The sequence below is a fragment of the Pocillopora damicornis genome, chromosome 7, assembly GCF_964200805.1.
Source record: "Pocillopora damicornis chromosome 7, jaPocDami1.2, whole genome shotgun sequence".
NCBI lineage: Eukaryota > Metazoa > Cnidaria > Anthozoa > Scleractinia > Pocilloporidae > Pocillopora > Pocillopora damicornis.
In genome coordinates, this window is record NC_142676.1 from 9,635,001 (window position 1) to 9,655,000 (window position 20,000).

The 20,000-nt window shown below is 38.1% G+C and overlaps 1 protein-coding gene across 1 annotated transcript; it reads right to left on the bottom strand.

Annotated features, from left to right (window-relative positions):
• Nucleotides 1-14,299: 14,299 nt before the first annotated feature.
• LOC149042451 (uncharacterized) lies at nt 14,300-16,734 on the bottom strand. The gene is made up of 2 exons (XM_089211644.1): nt 16,113-16,734; nt 14,300-15,256 (listed from the first exon to the last, which is right to left on the bottom strand). Exons 1-2 carry the CDS (start codon nt 16,717-16,719, stop codon nt 14,949-14,951), a joined length of 915 nt encoding a protein of 304 aa, XP_089067770.1. The 5' UTR covers nt 16,720-16,734; the 3' UTR covers nt 14,300-14,948.
• Nucleotides 16,735-20,000: the final 3,266 nt, after the last annotated feature.

Below are 20,000 nucleotides of genomic sequence, written 5' to 3' on the forward strand. Positions count from 1 at the left end.
AAAACGTTGATTTCTTCAATTCCAAGCATGGTACTGAGGATAAGTTTCGAATCAACTCTAGGGATTCCAAGCTTATCTTTCACGTCCGTTTTGATAAACGTCGTGTCACTAGCGTGATCCAATAACGCATAAACCTTGACTTTAAGTTTGGGGTGACTCTTACGAAACACATAGACTGGGATGATTAAAGAGTTCGTTACAATGCGTTGCCCACTCACAGCGCTACACACACCGACATTGGGGTTGGAGATTGTACTGTCGTCATTCGCGACCTCTGAACTTACTTGATGACTTTGGACCAGATCGGGTCGATATGATTCAGGAGTATTCTGGTTGCCAGATCCTTCTTTATACGTAGGGTCATGAAGTGGAGTCGGATGCTGCCTACTGCATTTCTCGCAATTTAACCTAGCTCGACAGTTCTTCGGTTGATGACCCATTTTCAGGCATCCAAAGCAGAGGCCTTTCGATCTAACCAGTGCCAGGCGCTCGTCAATGCTCTTCCTGCTTAGTTCTCCACACTTGTGAGGTGGGTGGTTACTGCCGCAGAAGACGCACGAACTTTGCTGTTTCGACTCTTGCTCTGCATTAGGCCTTCCTCTGCTCTCCCTAGGCGGGGTACGAGAGGAAAACGATGCAAAACTGTTTGCTCCCTGACTTCTCATTATTCGGCTTCTGTCAGGCGCCTTGTTTTTTTTACTTTTCAACGCTTCGGGAGAAAAAACCGGATCATTTGCGAGATCTGCTTCTTCTCTGACAAATTCTACTAGATCGTGGAAGGATACCGTTCTCTCCGTATTCTTCAGGACATCACGCGCTTGGCGACACCACCTGGAGCCTGACTTGAAGGGTAGTTTTGTGCTTACTTCCTGTAGTAACCTTGTTGAATTTATATCTTCCATGCACTTCATGGACTGCATGGCTCCTTCACAACAGACAAGAAAATCAGAGAGATCTTGAAGACCGGAGCTATCTCCTTCGACGATCTACGGCCAATTTCGCAATTTAGCCTTATAAGCTTCCGCTACTCGAAATGGGTTGCCGAAGCGCTGAGCCAAGAGCTTACGAGCTTCTTCATAACCTTGGTCAGAATCCCAGGTCAAGAAACCTTTCACGACTTCGTGGGCTTTGCCGGAAGTATACTTGCTCAAAAAATACAGTTTATCCTTTTCTGAGTCAACTTTCTTATCTATCATAGCATCGAAAGCAGCTATGAATGTCGGATAGTCGATATAACTTCCTTTAAAGACAGGCGGTTCTTGAGAAGGAAGCGTACTGGCTCTTTGCTGGTTGACAATTAGAGCGCTTAATTCCGTTTGTTTCGCTTGGAGACTGACTATTTTTTTAAGAGTCGCTTCTTGATGTGTTGTTGGCTCGTCTCGCTCTGGAGCGAAATTGTTTACTCGACTAGCGACTGGTCTTATTAGTGGCGTCAACGACGCGAAAGGAAGTGCTTCCGGTCTCAACAATGAAGGTTCGTGTTTTATGACAGTTTTTTCGACATCGAATTTAGCTTCGCGGAAATTTCGTTCGAATCTCTCATCAGATTTCATATCTTCGCGAACTATGCCATTTTTCACTTCTTCGTTCATAACCAATTTGATAGCTTCCTCTTCAGCATCTGCTAAGGCGATCTCCCTTTCCAGCTGAATTCTTCTTAAATTGGTTTCCTGATCCAGGTACTTCATTTCGACCTTTAGCTTCGCTGCTCTGGTCGCCGCCTCTACTCTCTTTGACATGACCGACAACCTAGAAGATCTTGAAGAACCTGAAACCCTTGATCTTCCAGAACGGCTTGATTCAGTTTCTTGCCTATTAGATTCGAATTTTTCATGCTCTCGTTGTTCAACTGAACGAAGGATTTCGGATAGTCGCACTCGACATGCGATAAACTCCTGATCGCACAAATCGAAATATCGGTAAACGGCACCTATAGCGCTTTCATCATCAAGTAACTCGTCATACGGTCGGTATGCCTGGTTAAGTTCCTCTTAATTACATCCAGGATTTGTCTTTCCTTTTCTAATTCTTCAGTAACCGGGTGGGAGTCGAGCAATGAGTAAATTCTTCCAACATGTTTACGCAATTTGTTTTCCACTTCTTGTTTCTTTAAAGCGCGAATTTCCAATTGATAGACTCTGCCTTTGTCAGTCAAAGTCCGCTCATGTGGTTCTCTCAAATTTGGAGGATCGTATTTCCTGCCACGAGGACTATTGGCTTCGTCTAAACTAAGATCTCTTAAATCGCATAGTTCATTCGGAATTTCAACTTCTGCTTGTTCCTTCTCCAATGAGAGAATCTTTCGAGCTGTAGCTCGAGGCGATCGACTACCACTATCGCTCATCCTCGACGAATTCTAATTTCAGCCAAAGGCGTCAATTGGTGATATTTTACTGTTGCGGCAAACGAACATCAAAGCTCGATGAAATGCCAAGAAAATCGTGACCGGAGAAAAATGCCAACCAAATCCATGGGATATGTTACAGGGACACAACTTTAATCAATCTCGTAAACTGTAAACGAATTAAAAAAGGGACTTATATAATAGATTGTATTCAATTAAAGACGTGGCGACTTAACAGCGTAAATGAATCTAACATGATAAAGGAACTAATAAATGAACCAAGAGCTACGGCAAACACAAGATATATATATATGTATATATATATATATATATATATATATGTATATATATATATATATATATATATATACAAATAAAGACGAGAGAGCTTGCTCGAAACGAGATAAACAACAAGACAAGCGAAAACAACTTACATATCAGTCCCTATACGCTGGTGGCTTGAAATCACACTTTAGAAATTAACTTTGGATGAACACCGAACATGAACAGGCGATTAATGAAAGCGGGAGAGAAAAACTATTTAAAGGAATCAAATGGCACAAAGGCCAACTGTAACACAAATGTCACGCAAGTTTGAAAGTCACGCATTTACACCTCCGCATCTTTTTCTTGTTCCTCCAACTCGGCAGCAAGCTCTTGATTCTGCGGTTGTTGGTTTTGGAAGGACTGGCCCACCCCCACGTGGTCTTTCACCAAAGTGTCGTACTTTTTTTAAGCCCTTGGTAGCTCGGCTTATCTTCAGGCTATTGATTGCCCTGGAGGGCCTTCCTCTTCTTTTTTGAGGTGGCTGAGCTGGACAAGAACATTGCCGGTGATCACAAGAACAGACAACACACTTGTTGATACAATAAAAAATTGAGTGGTCGCCGCCGCAGATACTACATTTCAAAAGTCGCTGAGACATTGTTTCTTGTTTGTGAATAAATACGTAATGATTGTATTTCACTTCACAAAGGTATCCCCCCTGATTGGTTTAATAAGAAGACCAAAATTGTCGAGAATCGCACAACTTATTATACATATATGACGTACCAATATACCAAAAATTAGGATCGCATTGCATCATAGGGCGATTCTTAACTTCACTTTTCGATGGAGAATATTAACACACTTTCGTTTAATGCACAGGGAATGTTCGTGTGCCTTTAAGTTTTAGTGGCATTTTGAAAAATTGAATAAGCATTTATAGTAAGTTTTACATCGATTTTTGAGTACAAAAATGCACTAGTAAAGTTATTTCACTGCCTGTCGCTAACCTGTTGGTTACCTGTCGGTGGCCTGTCAGTTTAGTTCCGGGACTGTCAGAGGAGGGGAGCTATTATTCACAGTTACCGAGAACTCTGTTTGCTTCAATCTCCCCAATCGCTTACCAGTCGTTTTGTACCCATGGATCTTTTGTACCCAGACGAATTGTACCCAGGTTCAGACATTCTGTACCCACTTTTGATCAGTTCGTACCCAACCCTCTGGTCGATTTGTACCCAACAAATTATGAGACAAAATGGTTAAAACTAACATAAACACCTATTTCATTTATCCTAGTAATCGCAAAAAACTAATTTCTAATCACAGAAACATTGAAAAGTTATCTTTTAGTTAATACTATTGAAAAATCGTGACCTTGTTGACCCATCCTAATATATTTTGCCTACTACCACGCAGCGCCTACGACTAAATGTGCTTTCTCTGCTCAGTAAAAAAGCTAATTTCTAAATCATAGTAATGTTGAAAAGTTATCTTACTCTTAAGCAATCATGACATAGTTGCCCTAGCTGACCTATCCTAATATATTTTCCTATTATCACAGAGCACCTATATGACTAAACGTACTTATTATACTCAGTGATAAATAAAAATCCTAGTGGTTAGTTCAGTTCAGTTCAGTGCATCACTGGCCTGTTTATATTGGCACATCCTTTGAACAGCTGCCTGAGTGACTACTCCTTCATGTTGACGGCCTCCCAAAGTTTGAAGAGCCGCCTCTGCACTTCACGATAGGTGGACCTCTACATTCGCTCAAGCTAGCACTCAAAGACCAGATGAATTTGTAGCAACACTAGTCTCGCTTCTTTGTGCAGTAGGGCCACAGACATGTAGAGGGGCAGACCCCATCAACCAGCAGCTCTTCTGTTCAGGCTATGATGCCAGCCCTCAATATCATTGTTTGTTCTGATGGATTGGATAAATAAGCTCCAGCACTTGAGGGGCCGAACTGTGCTGCAAATCCAGTTTTCCTCGATGCAACTGACAAATTTCTGTAGAGGCTCCATCTTGGCTTCTGGTTTTAGGCTGTCGAAGGTTGCGTACTCTAAAGTTAGGTAAACTAGCATGTGAAGCAGAACAGGATTCACATTTCCAAGGGATATCTTCACCAGATCCGACTGCGTCCCTGTAGGTTTCTCATGATACTCCACTGTTGCAGCCATTGCACAAAAGAGCTTCTCGACGCTTGTTGACAAATTTTTTACACTTGATACACTGATATGCCATTTTCCTTGAAAGTTTGTCTAAGCAGTAAAAATGAAGGAATGTTGAGAAAGTTTTCTAGGAGCTTTTTATAGCTGGACCCTTGCACGAAATAGATCGAAATTCTGGTCATTTCATTGGTCAATGCTCATATTCTTTAGTCTCTTTGTTGCAACATTCTTATTTATTTAATAGTGTAGAAAAAAAGGACAAAATCACACCTACCTTGTACGCGACACTAATTAGCTGTTACTGTCAAGTATAAACAATAAAAAAGTAAATAACATCTTTTGCGAACCACTCGCACAAGTATGAACCAAACAACTTTATAGGTATATAAAAAATATCTTTATTTGCATTTTAATCGTTTTAAGAAGTTTCGCATGGAAAACCTTAAAAAATGTTTTATAGGTTGACCCTTGACCAAAACGATCGAAATTCTGACCATTTCGTTAGTTAATGGTAGTGTTGTTTACTCGCTTTGTTACAATATTCTAATTTAATACTTTTGAAATGAAAGAGAAAAAATCACACCTATCTTGTGCACGATAATAATTAGCTGTTATTGTCAAGAAACTCGCAAGTATAAAGAATAGAAGAGAAATTGTTGAGTAAATTTCAACAATGTAGCAAATAAGATCACACATATAACTTGCGCATGCGAGTGTGCATCTTAATTATTTTGCGATTACCAGGATAAATGAAATGAATGTTTATGTTTGTTTTAAACATTTGGTGTCATAATTTGTTGGGTACGAATCTCCCAGAGGGTTGGGTATGAACTGATCGAAAGTGGGTACGAAACGTCTGAGCCTGGGTACAAATCCTCTGGGTAAGAAAGATCCATGGGTACGAAATGACTGGATACCCTCTAACTACACACCCATAATCAAGTACAGGAACTTTCGGTTTACAAACCTTGAACAAAAATTCACATAGCTCTTGATATTCCAAATGTGAATAAGTTCCCTGGATAAATTTCTTTGTGAACTTTGTATTAATTATGCAGCTGAGAAACTGGAATGAAGAACTTTGAGAGGAAGTTCTCTTTGTTCTGTCTCATCTAAAGTGCCAGTGGGACAAGTAAATAAGCAAGAGATGGGGATCTCCCAACTGCGTGCAAACTCATTGATATATCACAGTGATGACAGTCGCTCCAGACTCCTCTGTGTTACCTGATACACCAATTTCTGCACTGAGACATTGAATTACAAAGTGAAAAAGTCCTATTTGGCATGGTACTCACTTTTATCGTTTTGAAATTAACCAAAGAGGGCTGAGCACTGTTCAGTGACAGCATTTATCATTATTTTTCCTGTAGAAACTTAAGACTACTCATATTGACTGCTTTTAAAGTGAGTTGATCAGATATCAACGCCTTGAAATTATTGATGCAGAGTTGTTGCTAGTGAAAGAGGGGCAAGAGATTGTTCTCAGGCATACAAAGCTTACCCAGCTATGTGCGGTTGCCTTAGCTTTGAAATACTACATGCTCATTACAAAATTTTGTCAAGATGGAATTTAAAGTTGCTGAAATTGTGCAAACCTCATCATCACTGCTTCACTTCTTCCTTCCTGGGATACTGAAAAATTGCAGCTCCTCTTTGGGGAATCCCGGTCTCTATTGCATTTCCATGAGCAGCACAAGCTTGCTGACGGATCTTTCCAATTTGGAGCTGTTACTTGTGACAGATCAGACACTACCTTGCTCAATTAGTTTTTGCTTGCAGCTGCTGGAGATATTCTTTACTCCACCTTAACCAAAACTCTCGTGCTAAATGATGTGTACATCTCCCTTTCTTGCTACAGTAAAGGTCTTCTCTCTTAATCTCGCCAGGTGGAGGCAGCGTAAGCCTTGTCTTCCCTGTGAGCAGAATACTTGGTGATAAAGGTGGTTTGAAAGAGGGTCATTTATTGTTTCCATGCTCAAATGTCTGTTGTTGATTTCGAACTCGGCTTCACACAGGAACGTCTTCAGCGATTCTTTGTCTAGATGATTGGCATTTTCTTTCGTAAGACTATTCATGATGTTTCTTATTGACCTGATTTGCCTCTCCTTGCCCACACCTTGGCTTTAAGACGGTCTGCCTTGATCTTCTGATCATTAATTTCTTCTATAGTCCTGTTAAGTTTGGTTTTGGCGTGAATTAAATTTGTTCCTCTATTGCTGCGGATTTCTCTGATAGGTCGTCTTTGACCGATGAATCAGCTCACTGCTTGTATGACAGAATTGGTTTTAAGGAGATCTGTTAGCTTTATAAGTACTGCTGTGATTTGATAAGTCAGGCATCTTTTGTTCTCCCATGGTATCTAGGAGATAACGACATGTGACACATTTGGAAACAAACTGTCTCACCGTTGTATTTCCGCTGATAATCCAGTAGCCAACGGCATAAGTTTCACTCACAGTGATCCCTTTTCGACCATGGTGTGTTCTTCCATGTTCGTGCCTGATAACTAGAGAAGTGACATGGCTTGACTTTGGCAGGATGATCAGGGTCTTCAGAACCTCTGACAGGTCTGCCTTCCATATTTGTCCACCAACTCTCATGATGCTGTCTCTGTCTAGAAATGGATCCAGTTTATGAAGAGAACTTGTCTTCCTTAACACAGTCTTCTTTTCTCTGGCCAGTGCACAACTACCGTACTTGACGATCACTTGGATGCTTTGGAGACTTTATTTCTGAAGGAAATACGCTTCTTTGCAATTCCTTTATTATCTCTAGTTTGGCTTCCTCTAAGTTGACAGCTTATGTCTCGAGCAAAGCACCACGGCTATCTTTGCAATCAGCAGCAATACCTAGTAGAGTTTCTTCTACAATACATTTCCAAAGCAAATGAATAACAAAAAGCAAAGGTGAACAAAGCTAATTGATAGCAGTAGTCATTTTATACAGTAGCTTGAAAGTACATGAACAAAGGAATGAACAACTTGAACATGTGATCTTGATCATTCTCAATTGATCTCTTTATGTGATGAAAAGCTATGATTAGAAATAAAACAAAATGAACGGCTACAATTCCTGTGATGTGATGAGAGAAAGAAAACACTACTACCTTCAAAATTTACACAGCATTAGAAAATAGTAAATAAAATGGTAAAGATTTTTAACAATAACTTTCAATGTTAACAATAACTTTAATGACTTTTTGGGCTGATGGTTTCCTTTAGGAAACACAGATTAGGCTAAGAAAACACTGAAGCAGAAAGATTCCTATTGGTGCTTTTGTGGTGGGCTTCCATTTCCCAAACATAATTGCAGAAGGCTCTTCAATTCAAAGTGGACCACTAAACAATTACAGCACGATGAGCTCTGTGACTATGTGTATCAATGTACATTATCCGCGGAGGAGTTACCATAAATAAGGAGGTCTTCTTGTTTAAAATAATGTTTGGGAAATATGTTTTGTTAACCTTGAGGCTACAAGCTGACCACGTACTGTGGACAGCTCGTAGTCATCTTCTAGTCAAGCAGGTAAGGGTTCTGTTATAATATTCATATATGTAGAGGACAACAGGGTGGCAGCTTCTTGTACGGAGAGATGTCTGTTGGGTAGGCTGTCGCAGCAAATGTCGTGCATCCTATTTCCTAATTCTAGACAGCTGCAAAGTATCCTAAATATATTAATAATAATAATTTATTACTTATATAGCGCAAAATGCATGTGAATATGATATAATGCGTTGTACAATAAGACTAAGCAAAATAAAATATGAAAACGAACCATAAAAGGCTAAGAATATACAATTTGACTAACTAAAACAAAGTATGAAAACGAACTATAAAAGCAATCATGAAAATGCCTGTCTAAAGAGATGTGTTTTAAGAAGTATTTTAAAACAATTAAGATCCTTTACTGCCCTTATATTTGATGGCAATCTGTTCCAAAGTTTAGGAGCAGATGCCATAAAATGAATTATTTCATATAAACTTCACATAAATGATCTATCACCTAAAGTTTTCTTAGTTATGGTCCTGGGTGGCAATAATTGTAGTTGAAACTGAGATCGTAACATCATATGTCCGAATTGTTGCTTAACGTCAGTTAGATCCGTAATGTTCTGAGGAACCAGCCGGTGGATAGCAATTTCAATTCTGAAACAGGCAGGTAACCAATGCAATGCATATTGTGTGAAAGAGGCCCTAGATCAGGAATTCTAACTCCATTTCTAGAGAAAATGAACACAACAAGAAGAATTAACCTACAAACATTACTTCCACTGCGTCTGATAAAGGTGCTCTGGCTCAGCTCTTAAGGGAATTGCCCAACACAGATATCCTTGCTAAAAGGTGAAGCCTTTAAAGGAGCAATGCTTGCAATTCATTGATGATCTTTGAGAACTCCTAATTCCAGATCAAAAGTCATTGTAGTTCCTTTTTCTTCACAGACTTGATCTGCCTTCTCCTCGTCCTTTTCCACTGCTAACCAGGTGTTGGTAGGTTCTGCCTCTTCATCGTTTTCGCACAGATCAACCACAGAGTCTACACCTAATTCTCAGAAGAAATCCAGTTGCAAATGGAGGCAAAGACATTCAGCCCTGATGCAATTTGCTTAAATGTAAAGTTCCTTCCTTCTCCTAACAGAGAGATCTTTCCTCTGGCCAACAGTACCATATTTACTCATGTATACATCGAACTGAAATCGTTCAATAAAAACGAAAGTTTAGCACTGCAAACGGCAGCAAAGCTGTGTATAAAATACCAATAAGCTCGTGGCTTTCAAAAACAAGTTAAAAATAAATACAAATACGTATAAATAATGAAGTAATTAAAACTAGGTGGTTAAACAATTAAAATATGAATTATCTTAGGATTAATATAAAATATATGAGAATAAAATAGAGTAGCCAAAGCTAAGTAAAGTGCTGAACATCTTTATAGGACTTCAAAAAATACTTATGTAAAGACTTCTTTTTCTAAACTAGAGCTACTCTTAATTCCATTGGGAAGTGAATTCCAAAACCTAGAGGCTGATACTTGAAAAATCCTAGCACCTTCTGATTCTCTTTTATACTTTAGACGAATTGATTAAAAAACCCATATCTACTTTGTCTTTCAGTAGCACACATGTCGATGTTTCTTCTGAGTAATTCTAACATATAATCGGGACACACCCGGTTCAAATGTTTATTTAATTTATCAACAGATGAAGAAACCCACACACTGGAGCCATACATTATTTGTTTTATCATGGCATTGTACTATAGAATTTGTTGATCTAAAGGTAAATGATGCCTGATTTTTTTCAAAAAAGCAATACGCTGTATTAGCTTCTTACATAGATTATCAATATTCTCATTAAAATTAAGCTGTGTCAATAATTACGCCTAAAAGTTTTTGGGACTGGACTTGTTCGAGTTCAACTTAGTTGACATGGACATTGAGTGAGGTGCTGTTCGTCTTATTATGTAGGCGTTTGCCAGCTACTAACATAGTTTTAGTTTTGGACTCGTTAAGTCCCATTTTATTGTCTGTGGTCCATTGTGCAACTTTACCAACATCAGTTTGAAGAACTTGATTTAAGGCTGTCAGTGCTGATCTATATTTAATCAACATTAGCACTGATGGTAGTATCATCTGCATATATGTCTGCTGCTGAATTTTCCAGTATCTGTGGTAGATGGTCTATAAATATAAGAAACAAGACTGGTCCTAGGATAATCCCTTGAGGCACTCCAAGGTTTGCATCTCTGAGAGTTGAAAGACAACCATCGATGTTTTCATATTGCTTGTTTACATAATAATAACGATAATCATCAGCAGCATCAGAAGTATCCTGACCATCATCATAACTGATCATTTAAGGTCCACGATTTGGACTTGGTGCTTCAAAAACTTAACATGAAAGCTAAGAACTCACATTTCTATGATGAAGATGATGACGATTACAATAATAATAACAATAACCCAACAGCAGCTCATGATATTTGTCCATTCAATGTATTCAAGCAATAAATAACATTGAAAGTTGCAAGTTATAAAAGTGCTAAAAATGATACAGGTAATTAGGTAATACAAATATTACAATATAACATAATAAGTAAAAATTATGTAACTAAGTTATGCACCATAATTATGGCTAACAGACAGTTTAAATGGTGTTCATCGATATCTGAGATTCAGAGCCTATCTTGGAATATCACTTAGCCAGGGAGAGAGGAAGCTTTTCAATTTTTTTTCCTGGTTCCGCTGGAGGGCATGCTCTGTTAGCAACACTTCTTTCCCTGAGAAGCACATAAACAAAACAGTAACTTAAATTAAGGAAGGTTCACAGGTTTGAAAGACACAACATAAAAATCCTGCCTAGCTAGATGCAAGCAGTGACAAAGAAAAGTTTTCCCAGTGAAAACTGCAATTTACGCCTTGTGAAGGTGGAAAGGTGGAAAGGTGGAGCCACTGCAAAAACTCCGCATGAAGTTCCAATAAACGATCATTAGGTACCTCTGAGAGGATTTGTTACGTATCTACGAGAAGCCCCAGGAAAATCCACTGCGTGAATTAACAAATATCAGGGGGTGTAATGAGCCCGTATACATGACGTACACGGAGAGATATACTGACATATAAGGACATCGATGTATAAGGACTGAGTAATGATCAGTATATGTTTGATTCCTTATTCCTATGTATACTAGATGTTGCACATGACCGTATACTAAGTGTTAGGACATCGTATAGCCAGTATTTCACCAATTGTTATGAAGCTACAAATTTACGTTATTTACTTATATACAACTACTGAAGATATTTCTATACTGAATATTTACTGAGAGGCAGTTTTTTTCTGTACCCTTTCCCAACAATTTTGTCTGGACATAAGTGTATACTGTTTTGTGTACTGATTATTACACATAACCGTATACTAAGTATTAGGACACCCTATATCCAGTTTTTCACCAAGCATTATAATGCTTTAAATTTACTTGCATACAGGTACTGCATATATATTGCACTAAAAATTTACTGAAAAGCAATTTTTCTGCACCCTTTCCGACAATTTTGTCAGGACACAAGTGTATACTGTTTTGTATACTGATCATTACGCATAGACGTATACTAAGTGTAAGGATATTGTATAACCACTATTTTTACTAATTATACCAAAGCTCTTAATTTGCTCATCTATAACTACTGCGGAAATTCTTACCCTAAAGCTGTTAGAGATTTTTCACTTTACCACTCTTCAGCAACTTTGTCAGGACACAAGTGCATACTGTTTTGGATACTGTTAATTACACATAACTGTGTACCAAGTGTAAGGACATCGTATATCCGTCATTTTACCAGTTATTCCAAAGCTTTTAATTTGCTTACCCATAGCTGCTGAAGACACTCTTGTCCTAATCGACGAAGTTGCATCATTTAATTTGAATGGGTTTGGTCAGTTGGGCTAGTTTGGCAGTTTTAGACAACACTGTGCCATTTTCACCAGTTGGGTCATTTCAGCCTGTTTGGCCATTTGAGGTAGTTGGGTCATTTGAAACAATTTTTGTTATTTGAGTGAGTTTTGTCATTTCAGTCAATTGAGTCATTTGAGGTAGCTGTGCCATTTGAAGCAGTTGGTAATTTCAGCCAGTTGGGTCATTTCAGCTAGTTGCTAGTTAGTTGAAACAATTGGATCATTTGAACTGATCTACTCACTTGAGCTGGTTGGCAATATTAGAGAGTTGCATCATTTGAACTGATTGAGTTATTTGATCCAATTGGGTCATTTGAAGCAGTTGGGTCATTTGAACCAATTATGTCATTTGAGTGAGTTTGATTATTTCAGCCAGTTGGGTCATTTGAGGCAGCTGTGCCATTGAAGGCAGCTAGTCATTTCGACCACTTGTGCCATTTTAGCAAGTTGGGTCATTTTAGGTGGTCGAGTCATTTGAAACAATTGGATCATTTAAACTGGTTACTCATTTGAGCCTGTTGGTTCATTATATTTGAGGCAGCTGAGCCATTTGAGGCAGCTGTGCCTCTTGAGGCAGTTGGTCATTTCAGCCAGTTGGGGTCATTTGAGGCAGTTGGGTAATTTCAAACAATTGCATCATTTGAACCAGTTTACTCATTTGAGCTGGTTGGGTCATTTGAGGCAGCTGTGCCATTTGAGGCAGTTGGCCATTTCAGCCAGTTGGTGTCATTTGAGGTAGTTGGGTAATTTCAAACAATTGCATCATTTGAACCGGTTTACTCATTTAAGCCAGTTGGGCCATTTGAGACAGTTGCATCATTTGAAGCGGTTTAGTCATTTCATACAATTGGGCCATTTGAGGCAGTTGGGTCATTTGAACCAATTTTGTCATTTCAGCCACTTAAGTCATTTGAGCATGTTTGACCATTTGAGACAGTTGCATCATTTTAGGGTTTGGTCATTTGATCCAATTGGGTCATTTAAGGCAGTTTGGTCATTTGAACCAATTTTTGCATTTAAGTGAGTTTGGTCATTTCAGCCAGTTGGGTCATTTGAGGCAGCTGTGCCATTTCAGCAAGTTGGGTCATTTGAAACAATTGGATCATTGTAACCAGTTTACTCATTTGGGCCTGACTGGTCATTGGAGAAAATTGCATCATTTGAACTGGTTTAGTCATTTATAGAATTGGGCCATTTGAGGCAGTTGGGTCAATTTGAACCAATTTTGTCATCTAAATGAGCTTGGTCATTTCAGTGAGATGGGTCATTTGAGGCAGCTATGCCATTTGAGGCAGCTGTGCCATTTAAGGTAGCTGTGCCATTTGAGGCAGCTGTGTCATTTGAGGCAGCTGTGCCATTTGAGGCTGTTGGTCTTTTCAGCCAGTTGGGTCATTTCAGCAAGTTGGGTCATTTGAGCCGGTTTGGCCAATTGAGGCAGTTGCATCATTTGAACTGGTTTGGTCATTCAGCCAGTTGAGTCATTTGAACTGGCTTGGTCATTCAAAGCAATTTGGTTGACCAATTGAACTGGATTGGTCATTTGAGGCAACTGGGTTGACCAATTGAAATGGTTGGTCATTTGAGGTTTTTTGGGTCATTTCAACTGGTTTGGGAATTTGAGGCAATTGGGTCAACAGAGCTGGTTTGGTCATTTGCAGTAGTTGTGTTATTTGAACCAGTTTGGTCATTTGAGGCAATTGGGTCAATTGAACAGGTTTGGACAATTGAGGCAGTTGGGGAATTTTAACCAGTTTGGTCATTTTAGTAATTTTAGCAAGTCAGCTCATCTTACCCATTTGGATCATTGGAAGCACTTTGGTCATTTTAGAGAGTCAGTATCAGTGAACCTCTTTGATCATTTGAGACATTGTGATTGTTTGAGGCAGTTGAGTAATGACTGTAGTCAGTCTGGTCATTTGACACAGTCCAATCAGTTGATACAATCTATGATTTAAGTTTGGTGAAAATAATCTATAGTCCAAAGCTAAGAATCTTGCCAAAAAAACCCACACAAGAATAAAGGCAAAAAGTTGCACTATCCCGCTAGAGGTTACTACCATCACCATACAGTTGTTTACTAAAGTAAAATTTCATTTATTTGCTAACTGTATTGCTAAGAATTACAGTGCAAACCACCACTGATGAAAATATATAGGGCCACTCACTTGACCTCAGGGGGTAAGCTAACTTATATACACTTGTATTGAACAGTTTAACTAACAGAAAAAAAACAATGACTCCAACAATTACAGTAGACTCCTAGTTGGGTGAAAACCGGGTGTTTCAAACTTCTTTTTACAATATCTAAAGCAGACACCTGCTGCCACCCACTGGAATAAAAAAAAAAATCCAAGAATATCTACTGACTGAAAACCAATTTTCACTGACCATGTATGTGTAGGGAAAAAAACTATATATTTACAAATGAAAGCATGGTTTCTTCAATTATAGCCAGACAAAAGAGAATGCCAAAGCCAAATGGCAACATCATCAGCTTTCAGAAAATAAGCATATTTGGATACTAAGGTTAGAGACAAAACAGTCTTGTTTACTGTCTGGTTAAGTAACATTACTTAACCTCACAAGTCTTTCAGAGCATCTTACATATTTCTGATCACCCTTTGCAGAGCATTACACTGCCCAAACAATATAAGTTCAGTTTCAATTGTTCTAATTGCTTTAAATTAGTTTTAAAAGTCATAATTGCCTTTAATATTCATACATGTAACTTAAGGTCAAGAGGGACAGCCACAACAATTTTCTCTTTACCATTAGCAGTGCTTAAGTTGTAGCTCAACTCAGCTACACCACATATACTATCAATCCTCATTACTGGAATAAAAGCTGCCACTGACTCAACTTCAAATGATGGCAGGCATGCTTGAATTGGTAAACCAAAGTAAAACCTTGCATGAGGGTGAACTTTGTACCAATGAACACAAGCCAGTGTGTAAGGTAGGTTCACATTTTCACCAGTTGGGGAATGGATAGTTATAGAGTGCTTGAAGAAGTATTGGACAATCCCTGTAAGAGAAAGAGGAAATAGTAGAGAGGATGAGTGCTATAAACATACATGTAGTAATCTTCTATGTTCTGTACAAAAAGCTTAAGAACTTAGATTCACTAAGATCTAGTGAATCTTACTTCTTATATACATGTAGAGTATTGCTTTGTAATGTGATAAATAGCAAGACTGTTAAGTTGCAAACACTGAAAGTATTTACTATTATTGTCCTCTGCATCTAAATATACCAAGGTAATAACAGCAAAGGGTATGCTCAATCATTTTTTAAGCTGGTGTTTGTTGGGTTTGGTTCTCCTTTTGCTTGCTTGTCAATAAAGTATTTACTATACAGATTCAAACACAGAAGCCCATAAAAGGAGATAAACAAGTCTGCTTTGATTGAAAATCTTACGACACTGAAGGGCAAACTTAATATTTATTGCAGCAACTATAAAAGGGAAGTAAAAAAAATTGCCACAAGACAGATTCAAGGGGAAAAGAAAAAGTATTCCTCTACATTATATCACTGTTGTCTCCATTAATAATTCTTTGGAGAGCCAAAATATTTCTGACAAGGACATGTACATTCTGCATTTTTTTTAAGTCCACAGGAATAAATACACTGTATTTTCTCAACTAAAACCAGCATTTATCTGGAGCCTAGCATTTAATTTAGAAAATAGGGTAAAGTATGACCCCTTATCGCACCTCACTGTTCTCACAAATCAAGTTCAGGCCAAAATGATTTCAAACTTTTTTTTTTTTCTACAGGTCTTTAAGTCATGGCAAAAAAATTAGAACAAAAGAATAAACAAATCAAACTAGTTTGAAAAATTTAAAATCATAACTACATTTGAACCACATGTACAAACTCACCTGGCCGCAGATCCACTGAAGCTGTATCCAAACCATTTGCACCATACCATCGCGCAAGTATACAGGCTGACCGTTCACTTCTTGAATACCAGGAGTCAAGTTTCTGGTCATAAAGTAGTAACTGTGAAAATTGACATGACAATTTGGGAACATAAACAATAGTGTCTTCCTTGTGTAGGAAAGTGTACATTGTTGTCAAGGCTTCAACTTCGTCATCACTCATGTAAACTTCCTTGATAGGAGATAACACTTGAATGGAGCATTTGTCAACAAATGACAAATGGAACAGGTCAGTTCCAGTGTCAGCTTTGAGTTTCATACTTTCTCTATATTCAGTTGGAGTCAAAGGATTCTTCTTTGTCTGTGCCAATGAGCCTTTATCTGCAGATGCTAACATGTCTTTAAATCCATCAAATTCTCTTGGCCATGACATGCCCCTCACTTGTTGCCGCTCAATAAATTTCCTCATCAATTGTACCTCAATCTGATGGTTGTTTACATGTAAAGCACCCAAAATACCATTGAAGCGCTCAAATGAGAGGCACCAGAATCCATAAACAGGACCAAAATCAAGGATACATTCACATAAATGGTAATGAAGATGCATGTTGGGTGTGATTTTAGAAGAACCATACAAATCTTCAAGACTTCTGCAAAACTTGAGAAGAAGGTCATCAGCAATTTTCACTTGCGAAGTGGATATAACTGTTGAACACAGTATACAGCATGCTTTCACAAATAATTTCCAGCATTGCAAATGTCTGTCTGGTGGTATGTCCTTTAAAGCAAAGGATGAAAAAACCACTGCCCAGTTCTTAAATTGATCAGCAGTAAAACCTTTAAAACCTGACGCAATCTTCGATGGAATTCGCCCGATACTGGATGGCACTTTCAATTTGTTAATCCTTTTTTGAAGCACTTTGAAGTCCTGTTCATCCAGCAAGTTCAATTCTCTCCAAATCTTAAGCATTTTCTTTGTAGTACCCAGCATCAAGTTATGCATGGATCAATGACGACACATGCAATGAAGTCAAAATATGGAAGGTGAATCAAAGATGAAAATCGCACTCCATTCACACTTTCCTTCTTTTCACGGCCTTTCTTTGAGGTTACTGAGTTGTGAACTCTCCAGACCTGCTCTCTATGATCAATGTTGGTGCGTAAATCCCAACTGTCTCGATCAAACCCAGAGAAATCTTGTTTCTCCCCAAATGATGACCTTGGAAACTCTTTCTTGCACTTGTTACAGCCTTTTCTTGCTGAAAAGCCCAGAAAACCACAAAGTTTGCGAGATGCTGGAATGTCACAGGTAACACAAAGAACAGCAAGCCGACAAAATCTGGGTCCTGTTGAGGGGCAGTCCAACCAAACACCATCCCAAAAGTCTAACAATTCTTCCACCAAAGGGTCCAGGAATGAATTTACATTTCGACTTGGTTCCTGAGGACCTGGAATGATTCCCACCACTGCTACATTTTCCTCTTTATTTCTTTCCTATGGTGGCAAGTTTAGGAAACTTAAATAGATCACCCCAACACTATAAACAGAATCCTTGTATGGTTGAAACCAATCAAGATTCAACATGCATCCAAATGTATTGGGGGCATCAAAGAAGGGCTTTCCTTCTGCACTCTTGAAATTCTTTCAGACTCTTCCATCATAAATGTCTCCTTGGAAGTTAGGATCTCGAGGACACTTTTTGTATTGCTCACATTTCTCAGAAAATCCAGGACGATTTAGGAATTCTTGCAGGGTTTTCTTGACAGAACAGTAGCAAAACACTCTTTTTGCTTTTAAAATCAGTTCTCCATGTTTGGAGTGTACAGCTTTGAAAAGTGCTGCTCCACATGACCTTTGGCTTCTATGTGGATGATGGGGAAATTCCACAAAGCTGCAACGTTCACCCTTCTTCCGTCCATTTGACAGGTTTGTAACATGAAGAACATTTTGGACAAACAATGAATTTCTCAATATCATCTCGATTGATTCCCAAATGCTTCCTAATCATATAGAGGGATTGGGGAAGTAGGTTTGACATTTGTTTTAGAGCAATGAATTATTCTAGCCATTAGATCCAGTAGTCTTTTCAGAAAACAGAACAGAACATTCACTGCAGCATCTGACAAGTTGTGCATTACTTTCCACGTCATGACAAATATAATCATAAGACTGATAGATGTGTTGCTCAATACTGATAAATTATTACTCTGCGTAGTGTTACTCTTATCAGTGGTAATATCATCATCCTCGGATGATGACAGTAGGTTTTTAAACTGCAATTCAGCCTCATCATCAGTCTCTCCCTAAAAAGAAAAAAGGGTAAATGTGTAACTTTCAACCAATATTAAAAGAAAAAATACCCACTCAACAGCATTCTGTTTCTTTTACCGTGAAATTAACATAATGCCATTAAATACCCCTTCTTCATCAGAGGAAAAGCTCAAAATACATTCTAGTCATGCAATGCTTTAGAGAAGTATACAAGTTACAAGTGGAATATTCCATGGTAATATTACTTCAAGAAAGCGTTGCATAACCATTTTATACTATGCCATTGAAAATACATGTACAGTGGCCAACACTATCAATGTGACCTATGCATAATGGGAAGGTTGAGTATTGCAATGAATTTCAGGTCAAACTGATTTTCACTACATGTAGTATGATTTGCATTTTCCTTCATTTAAGGATTATAATAATAAACATGGAATGAGGGAAAATACATACATACATCCATTATTGACTTTCCCCAAAGAGGCTTTTCAAAGACAATACCAATTTGTTAAAAATATTGTCTTCATGTTGTCAAGTGGAGAAAAAAAAAATTACAAATACAAATACAATACAAATATTTAATTACAAATACAGTTCAAATTCCTTTAAAATAGAATTAAGCTGAAAATTAATTTCAGTGCAGCTCTTTATTTTGTACATGCTCCACCCACTGAGCAGCAAAGGCTTATAACAGGCTAGATGATATTTACTGATGTATTAGTCAGACAATTAAAACATCTGGCTTACATGTAAACTGTCGGATGACTCAGCACTTGACAACCCATTACTGTCGTCACTTCCAGAAACATGTGTATCTGTTGGTTAAAGAGAAATATAGGTCACTTCAAAAGAGAGTGAGAGCACAGGTTTAGTCACCAGCAAAAAAAAAAAAAACAAGTGCGTTTTTGCTCATAAAAATAACTAACTGCTTTTTCACTCAAAAAAGAAGTTGCATGATTCTCTATTGTGACACTTGCAACACCATATGCATTACAATCCCAACTATTCATATATCTGTTACCTTACATGTACATGTCAATGCCAAAAAGTTAACTCGTGAACACAAAATCGTAACAAGTCCAAGGAAAATTTTGTCTTGGAGGAATTACAATGATTTGTAAAACAGCATCTTATATTTCAGCTTAAAAGTGAGGCCTATAGGTCACAAACAATGAATAAACATGCACAACAAACTGCATTTTTGTGTCCCCTAGGTCTAGTCGCATAGCTGAATTGTGATATGTAAAAAGTGGTGTTTTGCAATTAAATTTAGCCCCATCCTGGAGCGGGCTAACATCTGCAATACAAAACTGTACTTTATAAGCCAATTAACTTCAAGCCCTCAAAACTTCAATCTCACCCAAACTTTGCTTTCAAAGAAGGTTTATTCTGAAGGTGAATAACATTAAAGTTTGGTGTAAATAGATATATGAATATATACCTTGAAGTTCCGGACTTTCAGCGGTAAATTTTGCAACTCCAGAACATTCATCGCTTGATAAATCAAAGTCAAGATCCAGGTCGCTTGAATCTGAGTGAATTCGAAGATCTTGGCTAAGCAATTCATCTGTGTAATCTAAGATCAAAAATAAAATTAGACACAGTTACATCGAC

Bases quoted from the DNA above. Each gene is read 5' to 3' on its own strand.
- LOC149042451 (XM_089211644.1), bottom strand. From the start codon at position 16,719: ATGCATCTTCATTACCATTTATGTGAATGTATCCTTGATTTTGGTCCT. The intron at 15,257-16,112 runs GTGAGTTTGTAC...TTTCTCTTACAG, and splicing joins TTCAGTGGATCTGCGGCCAG to GGATTGTCCAATACTTCTTC.